Consider the following 19,688-nt stretch of genomic DNA (forward strand, 5'->3'; position numbering starts at 1 on the left):
TATTTGCAGAGCAATCGGTTTCCACTTTGCGAAGTTTTGTCACATTGTAACTGGCAGCAAATGGGTATGCTGAATTTCTTGCCTTCTTAGATGGGTTCGTGGCAACTACCTTTATGGCTTTATATAAAGGAAACATGACAATGTGTACTTGTGTAGGAAAGAAGGTCGTCATGGGCCACCTCCAATGGAGGAGCAGAGCCCAAAATTTGGCCCAAAATTTCAATTAAATAGAAGGGTTTGGAAATTGGGGATTGGCCGTCTCCTTGCTCTGAAATTCTGAAAACAGTAGAGTATGGCCCCCCACTCAATTTTCAGCAAGAGCCTCAGATTTTGTCGTATGTTTTACAGAAATGGGCATCCAGTCGGGGGAATGGCTTCGCATTTTGGTCCTCAAAAGCAGTTGTTTTGTACAAGAGTCACCGGCAGGTCCGAAATCCCAGCTGGCCAAGATGATTCTACAGTCTCCTACCTGGTTAACTCGTGTGAGTTGTCCCCAGAATCCGCTACCCTAGTATCCCACGAGGTGAAGCTTCATTCTTTAGAGAAACCAGACTCCGTTTTAGCGCTTTTGAAACACTATGAATTCTCGGAGGCCCAGATTTCAAAGGTTGTGCGGAGACTCCCACATATTCTTTTGGCCGATGTGGAGCAAACCCTTTTGCCAAACCTCGAGTTTTACTGCTCCATAGGAATGTCAAGGCTCCACCTTGCAAGAACACTGAGCTACAACCCATGGCTCATGAGTCTAAGCTTGAAAAACCATATTGTACCTACTTATAGCTTCTTCAAGAGCGTGGTGCTCTCTGATGTCAAAGTGATCCATATTTTGAAGCACAAGTCCTGGATTTTCAGGGAAAATTTATCCAAGAATTTGATACCCAATATTGAGCTTGTGAGAGAATTGGGCATTCCCCATTCCTGTATTGCACTCTTGCTAACTAGTTATACTGATGTAGTGATGAAAAAGCCTGAATTGTTCAGTCAACTTGTGCATCAAGTCACAGAAATGGGATTTGACCCTCAAAATTTGAGCTTTGTGCAGGCCATACACGCATTATATGGGAAAGAGACGACATGGAAACGATGTCAAGAGGTTTATAGGAGGTGGGGTTGGTCTGAGAATCATATACGTTCTGCTTTCAGGGTGTCTCCACTGTGTATGGTTATGTCAGAGAAGAAACTAATGGGAACAATGGATTTCTTAGTGAACAAGATGGGGTGGCAGTCACAAACAATTGCGAAATATCCCCATGTTTTGAGTTACAGCTTGCAGAAGAGATTCATCCCGAGGTTTTCAGTTGTTCGAGTTTTGTTTTTGAAAGGATTGATAGAAGAGGAGAACTTGAGTTTGGCTACTGGGATTTCGAGGTCAGATAAGTACTTCTTGGATAGGTTTGTGAACAGATATCTCAGCCAAGTACCTCAATTGTTGGATGTGTACCGTGGAAAAGTAGATATCCAGGATGTGTTGTAATTTCTGATGGATGATATATCTGAATTTGAAGGCTGACAATTGGAAAAGAAAAAAATTAAGGAGCCTTCAATAGTGAGTTACAAAAGGTGTTTCTGAGAAGCAATTCAATGTGTTCTGTTACATGAAAATCCCTTCTACCATACGGACTGTTTTCAAGAATGGTTATTGAGATATTTGACAGGAGCATTGCCATTTTATACTGCTGGTAGTCAAATGTAATTGGTTTGGTTTAGTGGTCTCTGAAAAGCTCGATTGGAGAGTAATTAGTTTGCAGTGGCATCTCCCGGGCTTGTTGATACTCTCAATCTACTTTTCGAAATTTCAGTAGAGTGGATGATTTATGAGCCTGAAGTTGTAAGCTTGTTTGGAGGCTAGAAAATATTAGACACTACTGCTTACTGTTAGGTGTTTTCTGTTTTGAATTAGCTTTGAATAAGTAAAAGTCCTAGTCTACTAGGAGTTTGTTTTGTTTACCAAGTCTTTAGGGAAATCCCGTGAACTTAGGAGTTGTTAGTCATGGGATAGTTGTTTCCAGTTTTTTCTCCTTAGTTGTTTTGTACGCTCTATTTATACAGAGCTTCTTTCAATCAATGATAACTATTCAGTTCCAATAATCCTTCTCTGTTTCATATCGTTCTCTTATTCTAACACTTACTCAATTTTTTCTTGCCCCATCTTAACTGGTTTTTGCCATTTAGGTTGAGGAAGACGATGAAACTCTTTCAAGAGCTAGCCACTGTTACATGAAGCCCACAGTACAACTGTAGTGTGTGTGATCATCCCCATAAATCCGGGAAAGAAAATGCTTATCATCATTATTTGTTTTCTCAAATTATATTTCACTGATTTTTTTGGTTTACTCCTCATCTTGGTTGCAAGAGATGTTCACCACGGATCATCCATCATGTGATACGGAAACAGCCGGTGAGTTGTGGAAGATTTTATGCGAGGGTTAATAACACTACTTTTGTTGTGCAACCAAATGACAGATGATCCACGTTGATCCACCTAATTTTGAATATCAATTTTTGGATGAGAAAAATAGCAACATTGCCCTAATTGCAAGGAATCACTTTGCTACCACTTCTACCTATTCAAGTCCTCTGCCAACATACCGCAAATTTTTATTTTTGGTCAAATTATACTTGCAAATTGAGGTGGCAGTCAGAAACAATTGCAAAATATCCCAATGTTCTTTATTTCAGCTTGGAGAAGAGAATCATCCCGAGGTGTTTGGTTGCTAAAGTTTTGTTTTTGAAAAGATTAATAAATGAGGAGAAGTTGAGTTTGGCTACTGTTTTATCGAATTTAGAGAAGTACTTCTCGACTATGTTTGTGAGCAGATATCTGAAACCAAGTACTTCAATTGTTGAAAGGGAAAGTGGATTTTCAGGATGTGTGATCTTGGCAACATTTTAACAGTTCTAGGGTGATAATGTTGTATAGGTGCTACTGGGTTTATCAAAATTTATTCAGAGTGCTGTTTACTCTTTTGATTGCTAGGAAAAATTATCACTTCTAATAATCATTGTCTCAATGTGGATTTGGAAAACAAGTTTCTGATTTTTCTTTTTCGTGTCATGTTACATCAACTATCATGAACAATGAAGATATTTGATCCGTAGCTATTGAATGTATTCCGCGTTATTTCCCTATATCACTCTTATTGGTTTTATGGTTGTCACAAATGTAAAAAGCTGGATCAAGAATCAGTACTTTATAGATTATAGTTGCTGCATCTCTATGACTTATTAATCATTAGTTTATAGTAGTACGTGGACGCTGTTGGCGGCTGTACTATGAACATGTGCTTGAAAACTGAAACATATAAAAGATTGTAAAGCATTTAAAAAAAAAAAAAATTTGCCAGATATCCCCATGTTTGGTGTTTTAGCTTGGAGAGGAGAATCATCCCTTTGGCTATTATAAGTTTTCACTTAAAAGGGTTGATGAAAGAGGAGAACTTGAGTTTTGGAAGCTTTGCTTTTTTTTTTTTTTTAACCCACCACTTCATACTCTTGATGGGGCTCGAACACATGATCTTCCAAATGAGAGGTCACTGTCTTACACCCCTAAACAAACATTATTTGATCGGTAGCAAATTGAACGTGTTCTGCGTCATCACAGTTGTTCACAATATATGTCCCTAGTGCATTGCCGAATAGGGGAAAGCTCTCACATTATGTTTCTAGATTACTCATATAGTACCAGTCAAAGATGGCAAAAGCTCGATCAAAAATCAACTTATATATAGTTGCTGCATCTACATGCCAACTGTTATTTAGGCTACCTGTGACTCTTGATCTAAACTGTCAGTTGGAATTCTATAATTCGGCGAGTCACTCTTTTTCTCTAGCGTTTTAGTAAGAGATAAGTTCCACTTTCTTGTTAGGTATTGATAGTTACTAGCGAGGATAGTGGAGACAGGTTTCACCGCTGTTCTTAACTCACGGAGATTGATGAAGAAAACTCGGTGCTTGGAGAGGAGGAATTCCTCGTCTGGAATCAAGGCAAAAGCGTCCTCTTGATAAGAAAGTTGTTAGAAAGGAGAAGAAAGGGAAACTCGGAAAATTGCTGGTGAGAATCTGAAGAAGAACTCGTAGTATACTCGAACATAACGGGAAGAGCATTGTAACGTGTCTTGTATCTTTTTGATGTGCCTAAAGTTGGTTTTGATGGAGTTGGATAACTTAAGGTCCATACATCGGAGACAACCAATTACAAGAGTGTAGGTGTTTTTCGAATCACTTCTGCTATTTTTGGCAAGCTCATTGGCTTCGAAGCTGCGAGAAAAGTGCTCATATGATGTGCGCTCCGAAGCAGCCTGCTTCATCTAGGCTTGCTCTTCAACTAACCTCAACCCCATAGCTAGCAATATAGAGCTGCTTGTGCATTCAAAATATTAATGACCGTTTTCAATAACACTAAAGAAAAACATGTTTAATATCTCTTAAAAGTCATCTCTTACAATTTTAGCTAGGCTTCCTCCAAAGCAAACTGCTTTCGTTTAACTTCATCTTTTTCGACCATTACAGAATGAAGATCAAAGGAAGATCCGTGGCACCACACCAGGGTTGAAATTTTGAACCAGTTTAACGAGGCTGGATATTGAGTATTGACAAATTAATATTTTTGGTAATACATACTCCAAGAGGAAGTTTGATTTCCCCCTCTTAAAAATAAGATCCCACATCCGAGAAATATGTGTGTGTCATATACTTGATATGGTCAGGTTTTAAAAATTAGTTTGCCGAGCTCAGTCACGTGGGCTTGTGACCTATTGTGGGGGGGCATTAAGGTGGAAATTTGGGAGGGTCTCGAGTTAGACAACCTCGGTGGTGGGACTATGCCTAGAAGTGGCCATTTCTAGGCAAAGGCTGTGCGTGTTTCCTGCATCGGGCAATTTCTAGAGGGCATGATACCACGAGTTGCCCATGCCGCTCAATAAAGAGGTATTGTTCTTAGGGCATGAAGAAGTGTGTGTTCTCAGCCTGAGATCTCTGTCACTGCCTTATCAGAGACAGTGGCGGTGTAATACCCCGAAAATCCAAATTAAATTCCATGGATTTTTAGAAATGATTTCACGATAGTAGGAGCGAGTACGAAGCTTGGAGAAGTTGTGGAATTAGTTCGAACGATTTTATTTTCGAAAACGAACGTTTTTTAGGGGGGCCGAGAAAGTTGACTTTTTATACGTACGGAATTTGGGAAAACTTCCTTCATGAAAGTTGTAGAACTTATCGATACGATCGCGTGCATATGTGGAACGCAATATTCGGAGTTCGTATGAATAAGTTATGAATATTTAAAAATTGGGATTTTTCTATAAATAGGTGGAAAATCTGATTTATTTCGGAAGGACGAAAGTTTCTCAAAATTGCATTTTGGTCCCTGAAACTCTCCGTTCTCTCTCCTCCCTACGCAGCCGACCCGACTGACCCGACCCGGACCCATCTCCCTCCTCCGGCGTTCTCCGGCCACGACCCGGCCATCCCTGGCTTCGCCGTGAGCCGTCCAGTCTCCTGGTGCCATCGCCTTGCATCGACGCTGCCCCCAGACGTGGATCGAAGCCCCCTAGAGCCTAGCATTCGACCCGACCGGATCTTGGCCGTGCCGGCGTTGCACGGGCCGATCCTCCCCATTTTCGTGATCTCCTCCTCCCCCTGATCATCCCCATATAAGCCTTGCATGACGATTTTGGGTGTAGAGCGCTTGATCAAGGTTTGACTTTTTCGACGGCTCTGATTCAATCTGGAATCAGATCAGACGCTCCGGATTAATCCAACTTCAAAGCTTGATCTAGGACGATCTAGGCCAAACCAGACTTAGCTCCAGGTATGGAAGTCGATCACCCTTTCATTTTGAACCAGTTTGTAGTTGGTCACTTTGCCATCGGAGGTGGTTGACCTGCGTTGACCTCCGCGTTGACCGCCCACTGACCACCGCTTGTGGCGGCGTATCAGACCATATTTCGAGTTTTCATTATCTAGGCGATGATCTATGCATCCATACGAGCGTTTTGATATATAACTTGGTCATGTTAGAAAAAGTTGATAAATAGTGGATTTACGTTTTTACGTTACTATTTACGGTTTTTACGTTTTATCTTCGGTTTACGATCTGCGAAGATCAGACCATCGGTTTTACTTCAAATTTTAATATGTTGATCGTATGACTGTCCCGGTGACTTTGTGAGGTCACGGGCGAAGATCCGACCGTTGGATCTTCGTATAATTGAGAAATAGTGATTCGGAAGGCGATTCGTGAGAATCCGACCGTCGGATTTTCATATAATTTTGTGGAGATGTTAGTAAGGGCGATTCAGGAAGATCTGACCGTTGGATCTTCGTGATAATTTTGGAGGATGATCCTAAAGGCGATCCGTGAGGATCCGACCGTTGGATCATCATTAAATTCAGATCCAACCGTTGGATCATCGTTTAATTTGAATCTGACCGTTGGATCGTCGTTTAATTACATTTATGAGTTGTTGGCTAAGTTAAGATCATTATTGGATTAGGTTATCGACGGATTGATTTGGCGGACAATTCGGGAAAATTGTTGTTTTAGCTGTTAAGAAGACGCAGCTGGATTAGAGGTGAGTAAACCTCACGTGGTTCATATTACGAACTGAATAAATTTAATTACTTTATTTTTGTCATAATTGTGTGAAAATATTTATGGAATAAATATTTGTTTTAAATCATATGGACTTGATCAACTACGGTCCATAGGTAAGTAAAATGATTTTATTATACAAATGAATTTCACGGTTTTTATGCTTGAACTATAGTTGGTATTAGTGGTCATCCCTGAGCGGATGATTACGTATATATATATTTACGTGGAATATATATATTGGTTGACGTGTGATTGGTGTGATGAAATGATTGAGAATGGATTTGGATATTATTCAAGATATTAATCTCACATTTAATTGTTGAATAATGAAATGTTGATAATGTGATGTGAAAGTTATTTTATATGCCCAATGGTGAATATGTGGAAATTATTTTAAGAAATAAAGATTTGTCTTGAAATAATATGTCTCTTTATGTGGGTGTACATATACATATATACGATCTATAAATCATAAAGATTGTATTTTGGTGATTTTGATTATGTCTGAGAAGTACAATTGTGAAGTCGGGTGTTATCTACTACCCCGTGCTTAAGTGAATTACTGGTAAATGTGTTTTGGTGTTATGTGGAAGTTAGCCTTGGGCCCTAGTCCCTACAGATAGTGCACTATTATACTCTTAGGAAGGTTGCTTACTTTGAGTATACATACTTGGGTATAGTACGTTGGACCCTAGTATGCTGCGGCTTTCCCGTACTTTGGGTATAGTACGTTGGACCCTAGTACGTGGATTTGTGATTTGTTACCAGTCAACCTGGCTTACTCGTGCATTGGGTATAGTACGTTGGACCCTAGCACTTGTATTTATGATTTGTTACCAGTTAATCCGAAAATTCACTAAAAAGAAAAGTGTACTTATATTATTTTGATCAAATATCTATTTGTGATATATTGTTAATATGTGAAGGTGTTAGTGGAAAGAGAATCAAGCATGCTTTGCTTTAATGTTATTTCACATATTAATGTTGCAATATTTGTTGGTGGTGATCAGTCAAATGCTGAGTTTTAAAAGAAGTATCGAGAATAAATATGCTTATATATGTTTCTGTGATTTTTGGAATTACATTGTGAGTGCGTCGATTGTTTACTTGAGTTATAATAAATATAATTGAATAAATCAACAGTTCTTTCTTGTTTACTCATACGGGCTGTCAAAAGCTCACCGGGTTTTGTGTTGTTGCAACTCCCGGTACACTATTCAAATTGTGTAGCGGGTAGTCTTACAGGTCAGGAGAATCAGGGCAGTGATCGTGCGGTTTAGAATATTAGTATTACATTTATAGCATTTGTTTTGTGAGGAGAATTGTGCTCTCTTGAGCTTTATAATTTGTTTTGGTGAGAGTGTACTGTAATAAGTAGCTTGAGGATTTGGTTTATGTAATTATCGAGAGGTGTAATGTGCAGTTGATTTTGAGAAAAAAATTCTGAGATTATAAACAGGGTATTTGAGGTTCATGCTTCGAATATGAATTACTTAAATTCAGAATTCGGGGTGTGACAGGCGGCATGCCAACCGTGCTCGAACTCCCAACCTCCATTTTTTTGTCACAGGTAATTGAAGTATGTATCACTTTTTTGTCACACCTAAAAATTGAAATATATGCATCGGTGGATTATATCAGAAACTTTTCTTAAGCAATCTAAGACAGAAAGAATAGCATTATCTGACCAACCCCACCTCTTATCCAAGGCAGAAACAACATCTTTCTAAGGTCAAATCTCAATTGTACGACTTCACGCACAAGCTTTTTTTCGGTAATGAAATATTTCTTATTAAGGGCAAAGCCCACAATAGGAGCCCATCACAAACAGCCGAGACCCCAAAAACAAACAAAGACATAAAGATCGAAATCCAACTAAGTCTAACTAGGACATAGAAACAAAGCAATCCAATAGAGTAGACTAGGGGTCGTCAATGGGCAGGGCAGGGCCAAAACATATTTTTTTTATTTTTCGGGCCGGGCAGGGCTGGGCTTCTCTTAAAAATCAAGGCCCAGGGCCTTACGGGCTTTTTAGGGCCTGGCCGGGCCGGGCTTTTTTGGATGGGCAGGGCCGAGCCCATTATATTTATATGTCATATTATTTTGATAAAAAAAAATACAAAAAGCTATGAAAAAATTATGATATGTTAATGATTGACCAAAATAAAATACAAAATTAAAAAAACATATGACCTAATGCAATAATTAGTTCAATATAACTACATAAAAAGATATTAATACAAGAATTGAATGGGCTTTCGGGTGGGCTTATAAGGACGGGCCGGGCGGGCTTTAATGGGCATATAACGGGCCGGGCCGCGGGCCGGGTCTGGACTTTGAACCCTCCGCCCTAGCCCTGCCTCGTGCCCAATGGGCAGGGCCGATATGGGCTTTGCCGCGGGCCGGGCCGGGCGGGCGGGCGCCCATAGGCTTTTAGGCCCGCGGGCCAAATGATGACCCCTAGAGTAGACCAATCAAACCCGCGGTCAAAGCTCCGCCATGGGAGGACAGGGCAGACCATCGTTTCTTAGTACAAGAGTAAGGATGGTGGTGGCTGATTAACCCACCGCAAAGGACCCACTGTCCTGACGGCAAACGAGGCTGCTGAATGAGCGGCCTGATTCACTTTACAAGGAACCCAGTCCCAACTACAGACCTACAGTCTTCAAAACCTATGCAACGCCTTCTAATCTGCTTGATAATTGGGTAAGTTCTCCAGCTACTACAAGAACTTGAAGCTTTCAAATCGGAAATGATTTCCTTTGAGTTTGATTCGAACTTCACTTTTTTCAGATTCATAGACAAGGCCAGATTTACTCTAGAGAGAACCGCTTCAGCTTCTGCAATTACCACACAAGTTGATTGAACATTCTTGGATAGATTTCCTCTGAAATCCATGAGCGGCGCTTCCAAATATCGACGACCTTGAAATCAGAGAGCACCACGCTTTTGAGGAAGTTATGACAGGGTATAATGCAGCTTATCAAGCTTCGCGTCAAAATAACTGGGTTGTAGCTCACTGTTCTCGCAAGGTCGAGCTTTGACATTCCTATGGAGCACAAAAACTCAAGCTTTGGCAGGGTTTTCTTCCCATCGGCTAAGACAAGTCGTGGGTATCTACGAATAACAATTGAGAACTTGAGATCTGGGTTTCTGAGAATTCATACTCTCTCAAAAGGGCTAATACAGAGTTTGGTTTCACTAAAGATTGAAGCATTACCTTGTGGGATGCTTTACTGGTGGCTTCTAGGGAAAACCCACATGAGTTAATTAACCAGGTAAGAGACTGTAAATCATCCAAGCTGCTAGTTAGTCTTTTTGTACAAAACCACTGATATTGAAAACCAAAATGTGAGGCAACTACTACAAATCCTTGGACTGGAAACTGATTTCTGCACAAAGGACTAGAAAACATTGGGTATGCGGATCTGAGGCTCTTGCTGAAAATGTAGCAGAGTGCCATACACAACTGATTAGAGAGGATGGACGATTGGAAATGGCCATTTTTGGTTTTCCCCAATTCAACCGCACTATGGTATTTGGTTCTCCGAATTGAACTTGATCCACTAGCCCTTTTTGCTTTCCAGTACTAAACTTGATGTTAAAGCTGTATTGCTTTCATTGGTGGGGTGTTGCTAAATGTGAAATGTCACAGATCTCTTTGCAAAAATTACTTGTTTGTTTACTATCAATTGACTATTGAAATTACCTATTCTGTTTTACCTCTTCACTTGTCAAGTCATTAATTTTTTTAACTTTTGTATATTACTATAAGAAGAATGATTTGTAAATAGTAAAATATGTTATAAATTGAAGTACTAAAATCACCGCCCAACTGCATAGGCTAACTTTTACGAATAGAGTTGCAACTTTGGAAGCATCACAACCCTTTGTTTTTCATTAAGGGTTTTTATCATATGGGGGTCTGGACTTTTACGGACTGGACATAATGGTACATGGACTTTTGGAACAGGTTTCTTAACTAATGTCTCAGCCTTGCATTTACTTTTTGGATTATCACGATAAATGATTACTTCTGATTTGGCATGTCATGTTACATTAAAATTACCATGCTCTCTGTTGACAGAGTCTTCAATATTTTCAAGCACTAAGTGGATTTTCTCGCAAAAAATATCAACGAATGTGATACCAATTACGCTTTTGACAGAATTGGTCATGCCCGTATTGTTTCCTTGATACCATATTGTTCGAAACTTTTGATGAGTAAGCCTGAATTGTTCAGTCAACTTGTGGATGAGGTCAAACAAATGGAAATTGACACTCAAAAATCGATCTTCGTCAAGGCCATACATGCATTATCTGGGCAGAAATGTGGAAGCGAAATCAAGAGGCTTATAGGTGGTGGGTTGGTTTGAGAATGATATTCTTTCTGCCTTCCAGACATGGCCTCTATGTACGACCAAGTCAGAGAAGAAAATTATGGAAACGATGGATTTCTTACTGAACAAGATGGGGTGGCAGTCGGCGAAAATTTCAAAGTATCCCCACATTTTTGTTACATCTTGGAGAAGAAAATCATACCAAGGTATTACGTTCTTAAAGTTCTGTTCCTGAAAGGATTTGTAGAACAGGAGAAGAAGAGAAGCTCTATCGAAACCATGAAAAGTTCATTGGTTTTGTGGTCAAGACTGTGAAAAGCTCAATTGAAACTCATTAGTTTATAGTTGCTGCGTCTCTATGGCCCCTTATTAATCACACTCCCAATATTGATTTATTTAAATATTTCATTTTGAATGCATAATCATGAATAATGGAGCCGGAAGTTGAAATCTCTTCTTTGTTAGATAAATTTTACTGTCATTGGTAGCTACATTCATTCTGTTTCTTCTCCCTGGTTGTTTCCAATTAAGTTGAAGAGGATGCAACTCTTTGTAAGAAACTGGTATACAAGGGAAGAGTGGAGGAACTCTCGAGTATCTAAGAAACAAGAAGTTCTATGTCATCAATTACTCATTGGTTTTATGTTCTGCCAAAGATGGGATAAGCTAGATAAAAAAATCAATTTTTCATTGTTCTTCCTTCAATGTCAGTTCTCACGTAGGAGATTACTTTTTGGCCTTATGGTCTGCCAAAGCTAGGGTTCTTCCTTGTTCTTCTATTTTTCATTTTAATCGGGTTCTTTTCAATTTGTAATTTTCATTTCATTTTATGTCTTCTTTATAAAAGAAAATGTTAAATCTAATCTTCTTCTTTTTTTAAATTAATTTGATTTCACGAATGAGTGTGACATCTTTTTGTATGTTGACATCATTCACAAACTTAAACTGAGCCATTGAATACTAATGACTCCCAAGATTCAGACAATTTCTCTATATGTCGTATTTAACAAAAGCAAGCTTCCACAACAGTGAGAAGTGACTTTCACAGAAATATTTTCTCTAATTGCTTTCACGTTTTTTTTTTTAAAGATGACTTTTCAAATTTCTCTCTCTGTTTTAACTTGAGAATTGTTCAACATAAAGCTTTTATTAAGGAAATGTGAGTGGTTTTGGCAGTCTTTCCTTTGAAGTGGATAAACCCTCCCCCTAATCTGATTATTTGGGGTCTAATGTCTCGGTGATCACATGATTTGTGGCAACAAGTGGACTGTTTCGACATTTCCCATTACCAATAACAGCTTTCAGTTGTCAGTTTAGAAATGGGAAAGCCAAAACGACAACGGATCAATTCCAACTCCAACTCCTCCGGGTGGCAAATCCCTAGTGAGGTGAAATTGGGGAAAAATCGAAATTGATCAGTCTAGTAATAAATGGCACCCGACTACATTTTCAGCAAGACCCTCCGATCCGCATTTTCCCGTTTGTTTTGCAGATATCGGCTCCCGGTGGAAGCTCTTCAAAGTCGGTGGTTTTGTACAAAAAGACTGACCAGCACCAGCAGCAGCTCCGATGATTTTACAGTCTCCTACCTGGTTAACTCATGTGGGCTTTCCCCAGAAGCCGCCATTGTAGCATCCCACAAGGTAAAGCTTCAATCTTTAGTAAAACCAGACTCTGTGTTAGCCCTTTTGAGGGAGTATGAATTCTCGGGCACCCAGATTTCAACTCTTGTGCGGAGACACCCTAGAATTCTGTTGGCCGATGCCAAGAAAACTCTTGCGCCGAAGCTTGAGTTCTTCTGCTCCGTAGGAATGTCAAGGCTCGACCTTGCAAAAACTGTGACCCACAGCCAATCGATCTTGGACCGAAGCTTAGAAAACCATATTGTGCCCTCTTTTAATTTGCTCAAGGATGTGGTGCACTCTGATGTCAAGGTCCTCGGTATTTTGAAGTGCAACCCATGGATTTTCAGGCAAAAGCTATCCAAGACTATGATGCCCAATATTGAGCTTCTGAGAGCATTAGGCATGCCCCAGTCGTCTATCGCTAGGTTGATAACATATTATGTTCAGATTGTGATGAAAGAGCCTGAATCGTTCAGTCAACTTGTGGGTGAAGTCGAACAATTGGGATTCGACCTTAGAAAGACGTTCTTTGTGCAAGCCATGCTCGCATTATCTGGGAAGAACAAGACGACATGGAAGCGAAATGAAGAGGCTTATAGGAGGTGGGGTTGGTCGGATAATGATATTCTTTCTGCCTTCAGGTTGTATCCACTGTGCATGACCAAGTCTGAGAAGAAACTAATGGGAACAATGGATTTCTTAGTGAACAAGATGGGATGGCATTCCCAGAAGATTGCAAAATGTCCCCATGTTTTGTGTTTCAGTTTTGAGAAGAGAATCATCCCAAGGTTTTCGGTTGTTAAAGTTTTGATGTTGAAAGGACTGGTAGAAGGGGAAAAGTTGAGTTTGTCTACTATTGTTGCGATTCCAGAAAACTACTTCTTGAATAAGTTTGTGACCACTAATCTGCGCCTAGTACCTGAATTGTTAAATGTGTACCACGGCAAAGTGGATGTGCAGGATGTTTGATCTTGGTGACACTATTACATAGCTCTAGGCTTGTAGTGTTGAATCGGGAGGCATTGCTAGAAGAAATGGAAGCAGCCTTCTATCTAAGTCGGGATTTTGGAACAGGTTTCTCAACTAATCTCTCAGCCTGGCATTTACTTTTTGGCTTATTACTGGAAATGATTACTTCTGATTTGGCATGTCATGTTACATTAAAATTACCATTCTCTCTGTTGACAAAGTCATCAATATTTTCAAGCACTTGTGGATTATCTCGCAAAAAATATCAACGAATGTGATACCAATTACGCTTTTGACAGAATTGGTCATGCCCGTATTGTTTCCTTGATACCATATTGTTCTAATCTTGTGATGAGTAGGCCTGAATTGTTCAGTCAACTTTTGTGGAAGAGGTCAAACAAATGGGAATTGACACTCAAAAATCGATCTTCGTCAAGGCCATACATGCAGTATCTGGGAAGAAACGTGGAAGCGAAATCAAGAGGCTTATAGGTAGTGGGGTTGGTTTGAGAATGATATTCTTTCTGCCTTCCAGATATGGCCGCTGTGTATGACTAAGTCAGAGGAGAAAATAATGGAAACGATGGATTTCTTACTAAACAAGATAGGGTGGCAGTTGGCGAAAATTGCAAAGTATCCCCAGATTTTTTGTTACATCTTGGAGAAGAGAATCATACCAAGGTGTTCGGTTCTTAAAGCTTTGTTTCTAAAAGAATTTGTAGAACAGGAGAAGAAGGGAAGCTTGATCAAAACTGTGAAAAGCTCATTGGTTTTGTGGTCAATACTGTGAAAAGCTCAATCGTTTTGAGTATTGACTAGAAAGGGATTTCCATATCGTCTCTGCCTTACATTCACTTCGTTCATTACAGAAAAATGATTACTTCTAATCATTGTCTCGGTCTTGACTTAAAAAAGAGGTTTCTAATATTTCATGTTTTTGTTACATTATTTGATCAGCAGCATGCAATTGAATATGTCCTGTGTCATCATTGCTTCCCCCAGTGTCCCTAGATTACACATTGGTTTTCACAGGAATAACACTGGGAAGTACTGATGGTGAGCATCCGATGAAGAAGTTATATAGTCTTGACGTTGTGTAGCTCAAAACATAGTTGGAAGAGCATTGTACTGTGTCTTGTATCTTTTTGATTTGCTATGAATTTACTTACTTACTGGTAAAATGCAGCATTTTTTTTTGTCGTTGCTACTTGATGTCTATCATATGGTCAGTTAAAACTGTGAAAATGCTTTTACAGAGTGTAAAAGCAAATGAATGCATAGCTGTGAACTACAATATCATTACAAAGCTAGAGTGAATCCTAAAATAAATGATGTTTGATTATATGTGTGATCAACGCAGTTCATAACTTCATATGCCATTAGAAAGCAAAAGGATCATAAGCTTTGTGCTTCAAAGGAATCCAATACCCCCGGGTATTAAACATAATAAAATGAGAAGGTATTAGAACAATTGAACAAGCACATCAATGATTATGTCCAAAATTAGCAAAACGTCAATGATCATAGAGTTTTACCACAACATGTTGGAATCGGAAAATAAAAAAAGTTGATTTTAGATGATTTATGTTTCAGACACATGAATTTATTTATTATTTCTCTGTATGTCGTGTTTAACTAAAGCGAACTTTCACAAAAGTATCAGACCAAAAAAAAAAAAAAAACTTTTACAAAAGTGAGAGAGTGATTTTCATACTAATATATTCATGTTTTTTTTTTTTCCCTCTAAATATTGTTGTTTGTTTATTATATGTTGAGTTTTCAAATTTTCCTGTCAGTAATATTAAGGCAAGGTGACTGGTTTTGGCAGTCCCTCCATGTACTCTAATTTTATCTACCTTTAGATTAAACCCTTTCCTTATTATCAGATTAAAGACTGAAACCCTATCCGTCTTTATGTAAAGACTATTGGGGGTCTAATACTCTAATGTCACGGTGATCACATTGTGTGGCAACCAGCGGACTGTTTCGACATTTCCCATTACCAATAACAGCTTTCAGTTGTCAGTTTAGAAATAGGAAAGCCAAAACGACAACGGATCAATTCCAACTCCTCCGGGTGGCAAATCCCTAGTGAGGTGAAATTGGGGAAAAATCGAAATTGGTCTCCTCCATCCTCTAATCAGTGTAGTAATCTATGGCACTCAACTACATTTTCCGCAAGACCCTCCCCTCCGCATTTTCCCGTTTGTTTTGTAGATCTCGGTTCCCGGTCGAAGCACTTCAAAATCAGTGGTTCTGTACAACAAGACTCACCGGCTCCGATGATTTTACAGTCTCCTACCTGGTTAACTCATGTGGGCTTTCCCCAGAAGCCGCCATTAAAGCATCCCACAAGGTAAAGCTTCAATCTTTAGTAAAACCAGACTCTGTGTTAGCCCTTTTGAGGGAGTATGAATTTTCAGACTCCCAGATCTCAACTGTTGTTCGTAGATACCCACGACTTGTCTTAGCCGATGGGAAGAAAACCCTTTTGCCAAAGCTTGAGTTTTTGTGCTCCGTAGGAATGTCAAGGCTCGACCTTGCAAAAACACTGAGCTACAACCCAATTCTTTTTACGCGAAGCTTGAAAAACTGCATTACACCATGTTATACCTTCCTCAGAAGCGTGGTGCTCTCTGATTTCAAGGTCGTCAATATTTGGAAGCGCCACTCATGGATTTTCGGGGCAATTCTATCCAAGAATGTGATACCCAATATTGGGCTTCTCAGAGAATTGGGCGTGCCCCAGTCGTCTATCACTATGTTGGTAACGTATCATGCTGAGATTGTGATGAGAAAGCCTGAATCGTTCAGTGAACTTGTGGGTGAAGTCGAACAATTGGGATTTGACCCTCAAAAATCGAGCTTTGTGCATGCCATGCACGCATTACATGGGAAGAAGACAACATGGAGGCGAAATGAAGAGGCATATAGGAGGTGGGGTTGGTCGGATAATGATATTCTTTCTGCCTTTAGGTTGTGTCCACTGTGTATGATCAAGTCGGAGAAGAAAATAATGGAAACAATGGATTTCTTAGTGAACAAGATGGGATGGAAATTAGAAAAACTTGCAAAGTTTCCATATGTTTTTTTGTACAGCTTGGAGAAGAGAATCATTCCAAGGTGTTCAGTTGTTAGAGTTTTGTTGTTGAAAGGATTGATGAAAGAGGACAAGTTGAGTTTGGGTACTATTATTACTCCTTCAGAGAAGTACTTCTTGAATATGTTTGTGACCAGATATCTCGACAAAGTACCCCAATTGTCGAATGTGTACCAAGGAAAAGCGAATATATGCATCCTGTAGTTGGTGAGATTAGTTTGTAACACAGTTTTAGGCTGTATAGTGTTGAATCAGGAAGGGGCTTGCGAAATAGAAGGAGCCTTCTCAGTATTGGCTATAAAGAATAATGTCCCTAGATTACTCATTGGTTTTATGTTCTCTCCAAGATGTGAAAAGCTCAGTGAAAGGTCTTCAGTTTATAGTTGCTGCATCTCTATGCCAACTATGGGCACGCTGCAAGGTATGTCTGTTCTCTGTTAGTAAAGAGAGGATCCTTGTTAAGCTGATAGCTGTGGATTCTGAACCAGCTGTGATAAGATTCTGCTACATGAAATTTCTAACAACCGTATGTAAATCATGTTAGGCACGCCGATTGAGTTGGGGATCAGGAGATAATCACTGATCGCTGACCCAGTAATGAAAAGCACCTGTTTTCTTTGTCCCATTTGAACACTAGTATGTGCAGTCCGAAAAGTTCAAGCAGAATTCGGATCCACTCATTGGCTGCTGTGACTGTTGGTCTAAATTGTCATTCTGTAATCTGTAGTTTAGTGATTCGCTCAATTTCTTTAGTGTTCTAGTAAAGGTCAACTTTCTTGTAGCTATTGATAACTTGTAGTGATGATAGTGGCGACATTCTTTCACCACTGTTCTTGACTCGGAAATTGATGAACAAACTCAGTGACTCGGAGAGGAGGATTCGTGGTCCAGATCAAGGCAACTTGTCCTCCTGATAAGAACTTGATAGAAAGGAGAAGGGAAGCTCAGAAATAACGCCTGGAAGTACTTACTGTTGGTACTTGGTGAGCATCTGAAGAAGAACTCTTGGTCTTGTGTAACTCAAACTGTCAAACATGATGGGAAGAGCATTCTTCTGTGTCTTGTATCTTTTAGATATATGTATGAAATTACTTTCTTGGACTGCAGCATTCTTTTCTGTAATTGCTACTTAGATGCCTTTCATATGATCATTATGAAAGTGCTTGTTAAGAGTCTAAATATTGAATGCAAAGTTGTGAAGTATCATTACAGAGCTAGAGTGAATGCTAAAATAATTTGTGTTTGATAATATGTGAGATCACGCAGTTCATATATGCAATTAGAAAACCAAAGATCATAAGCTATATGCTTCAAAGGATTTCTTTGCCGCTGGGGTATAAAACACTAAAAACTAGCAAAACGCCGATGATGGTAAAGCTTCATTACAACATGTTAGAATCAGAAAGTTGGTACGAGATTATTTGTATTGAGCACAATGAAGTTATTATTTCTTCAAATTTGTAAACTTGTACAAAATTGAGAAGTGATTTTCTCATTATTGTTCTCTCTAAAGACCAACAACTACTATAAACAAGGGTCTGTTTTGAATATATAGCTCACTCTACTGTCATGTAATTCTTTTATTATTTCCTTACATACTTTTCCTATTTATCAGCTTCAAAACCTTAAACCCTTTCCCTCTATTTCGTGTCTAATGTCTCAGTGATCACATTGTGGCAATAAGGGTGGTGAAATTGGGAAAACTCAAAATTGGGCTTTCTCCATCCTCTAAATCAGTCTAATGTATGGAATTCCACTACATTTTCAGCAAGAGCCTCAGAATGGCATCCCCAATATTCTCTCGCTTGTTTTGCAGATCAGTCCAAGGATTTGATTCGCATTTTGGTCTTGAATATCAATCGTACTATGAATTCTCATAGAAGATGCAACTCTTTGTAGGGCATTAATGGCACAAAAAGGTGGAGGTCGGGGTCGAGCGAGGCCTGGTGGCATGCGAACCCAGCCCATACCGATAGACCTCAGGAGGACACATACGTGAGGCACGATCTCGCTTTCTCTGATAAGGAAACGAGTATTGCCTCAGTGGGTCAGGCAGAGGCAAAGACCTCCTTATGCACATGCTCCTCCAGAAATCGCCTGATACAGCGCATACCACCAAGGTTGTCTAACTCGAGGTCTCCCAAATTTCCACGGTTTCCACCTTAATGCCCCCAACTTGGGTCACAAGCTCACGTTGCTGAGCTCGGCAAACTGAATCTTGAAGTTTTACTATATTACGTATTTAATCTGAGAATAATTTTTGGATGTGGGATTCTTTTTCAAAGGAGAAACTTATAAAATCATACTTTGTCTAGACAAAGTGTAAATAGAGAATATCTTATCCTTTTCAACCATGGTGTACGTGGTCTTCCCTTTCTCTTTCTTTCTTGAGCTATAGGGTTGTTCTATAGGGTCGAGAAGATGAGAGAGTTAGCAGATTCTGTTGGGGTTAGTTGAAGAGCTGCTCGATCGTGCAACCTGGTTTATTGACAGTCTCCAGCATGCATGGATATTGGGTTGTCTGTCTTCCAACTCAACACCGTACCCTTCCAAATAACTTGGCTCGTTCATCCAACACTAAATGGTTGGGTTGGTAGTCACAAAAATTCCACGTCTTCAAGTGGTACCCTCTTTCCTATGAAAGGAAGTTGATGAAAATAAACTCTTGCAATCGTAAAATAACATTTTTTATAGTACTCTAAAGTTTCAATACTCTGAAACACTATAAAACATTCGGCTTAAAATATTCAATCACTTTAGTTATGTGCGATGCTTCTAATTTTTTTTTTTCCACAGGATTGTGAATCAATGTTCTAAAACCCACCTTATCCCATGTAGCTAGCTAGAGAATTTGTTTTTTTTTTTCCTTCTTTTTTAGGTGGGCATTCTTTTAGTACTCTAAGTTATATAAATTTACAAAAGCATTATTGTCAACTTGGGGATGTAGCTCAGATGGTAGAGCGCTCGCTTAGCATGCGAGAGGTACGGGGATCGATACCCCGCATCTCCATTCTTTTCTTTTTTTTCTTTTTCTTCAACGTCCTGTTTTTTTCTGTTCC

General features: G+C 39.4%; 3 protein-coding genes and 1 non-coding gene across 4 annotated transcripts; all 4 read left to right on the top strand.

The window, feature by feature from the left end:
• The first annotated feature begins 227 nt into the window (after positions 1–227).
• On the top strand, positions 228–3,107 carry LOC133737824 (uncharacterized). Its single transcript, XM_062165310.1, has 4 exons — positions 228–1,465; positions 2,173–2,229; positions 2,356–2,398; positions 2,541–3,107. The coding sequence occupies exons 1-4, from the start codon at positions 293–295 to the stop codon at positions 2,891–2,893; spliced, it is 1,626 nt and encodes a 541-aa protein (XP_062021294.1). The 5' UTR covers positions 228–292; the 3' UTR covers positions 2,894–3,107.
• Positions 3,108–12,157: 9,050 nt separating this feature from the next.
• LOC133738298 (uncharacterized) lies at positions 12,158–14,701 on the top strand. Its single transcript, XM_062165809.1, has 2 exons — positions 12,158–13,634; positions 13,889–14,701. The coding sequence occupies exon 1, from the start codon at positions 12,366–12,368 to the stop codon at positions 13,527–13,529; it is 1,164 nt and encodes a 387-aa protein (XP_062021793.1). The 5' UTR covers positions 12,158–12,365; the 3' UTR covers positions 13,530–13,634; positions 13,889–14,701.
• Positions 14,702–15,512: 811 nt separating this feature from the next.
• Positions 15,513–17,751, top strand: LOC133736920 (transcription termination factor MTERF15, mitochondrial-like). Its single transcript, XM_062164535.1, has 2 exons — positions 15,513–17,050; positions 17,174–17,751. The coding sequence occupies exon 1, from the start codon at positions 15,685–15,687 to the stop codon at positions 16,831–16,833; it is 1,149 nt and encodes a 382-aa protein (XP_062020519.1). The 5' UTR covers positions 15,513–15,684; the 3' UTR covers positions 16,834–17,050; positions 17,174–17,751.
• Positions 17,752–19,566: 1,815 nt separating this feature from the next.
• Positions 19,567–19,639, top strand: TRNAA-AGC (transfer RNA alanine (anticodon AGC)). The gene has a single exon. It is a non-coding gene; the product is annotated as a tRNA-Ala (tRNA).
• The last annotated feature ends 49 nt before the right edge of the window (positions 19,640–19,688 follow it).

The sequence above is a fragment of the Rosa rugosa genome, chromosome 3 (assembly GCF_958449725.1).
Source record: "Rosa rugosa chromosome 3, drRosRugo1.1, whole genome shotgun sequence".
In the NCBI taxonomy this organism is placed as follows: domain Eukaryota; kingdom Viridiplantae; phylum Streptophyta; class Magnoliopsida; order Rosales; family Rosaceae; genus Rosa; species Rosa rugosa.

Bases quoted from the DNA above. Each gene is read 5' to 3' on its own strand.
- LOC133737824 (XM_062165310.1), top strand. From the start codon at position 293: ATGGCCCCCCACTCAATTTTCAGCAAGAGCCTCAGATTTTGTCGTATG. The intron at 2,230-2,355 runs GTACAACTGTAG...TGGTTGCAAGAG, and splicing joins ACTGTTACATGAAGCCCACA to ATGTTCACCACGGATCATCC. The intron at 2,399-2,540 runs GTGAGTTGTGGA...CCTAATTGCAAG, and splicing joins ATGTGATACGGAAACAGCCG to GAATCACTTTGCTACCACTT.
- LOC133736920 (XM_062164535.1), top strand. From the start codon at position 15,685: ATGGCACTCAACTACATTTTCCGCAAGACCCTCCCCTCCGCATTTTCC.
- LOC133738298 (XM_062165809.1), top strand. From the start codon at position 12,366: ATGGCACCCGACTACATTTTCAGCAAGACCCTCCGATCCGCATTTTCC.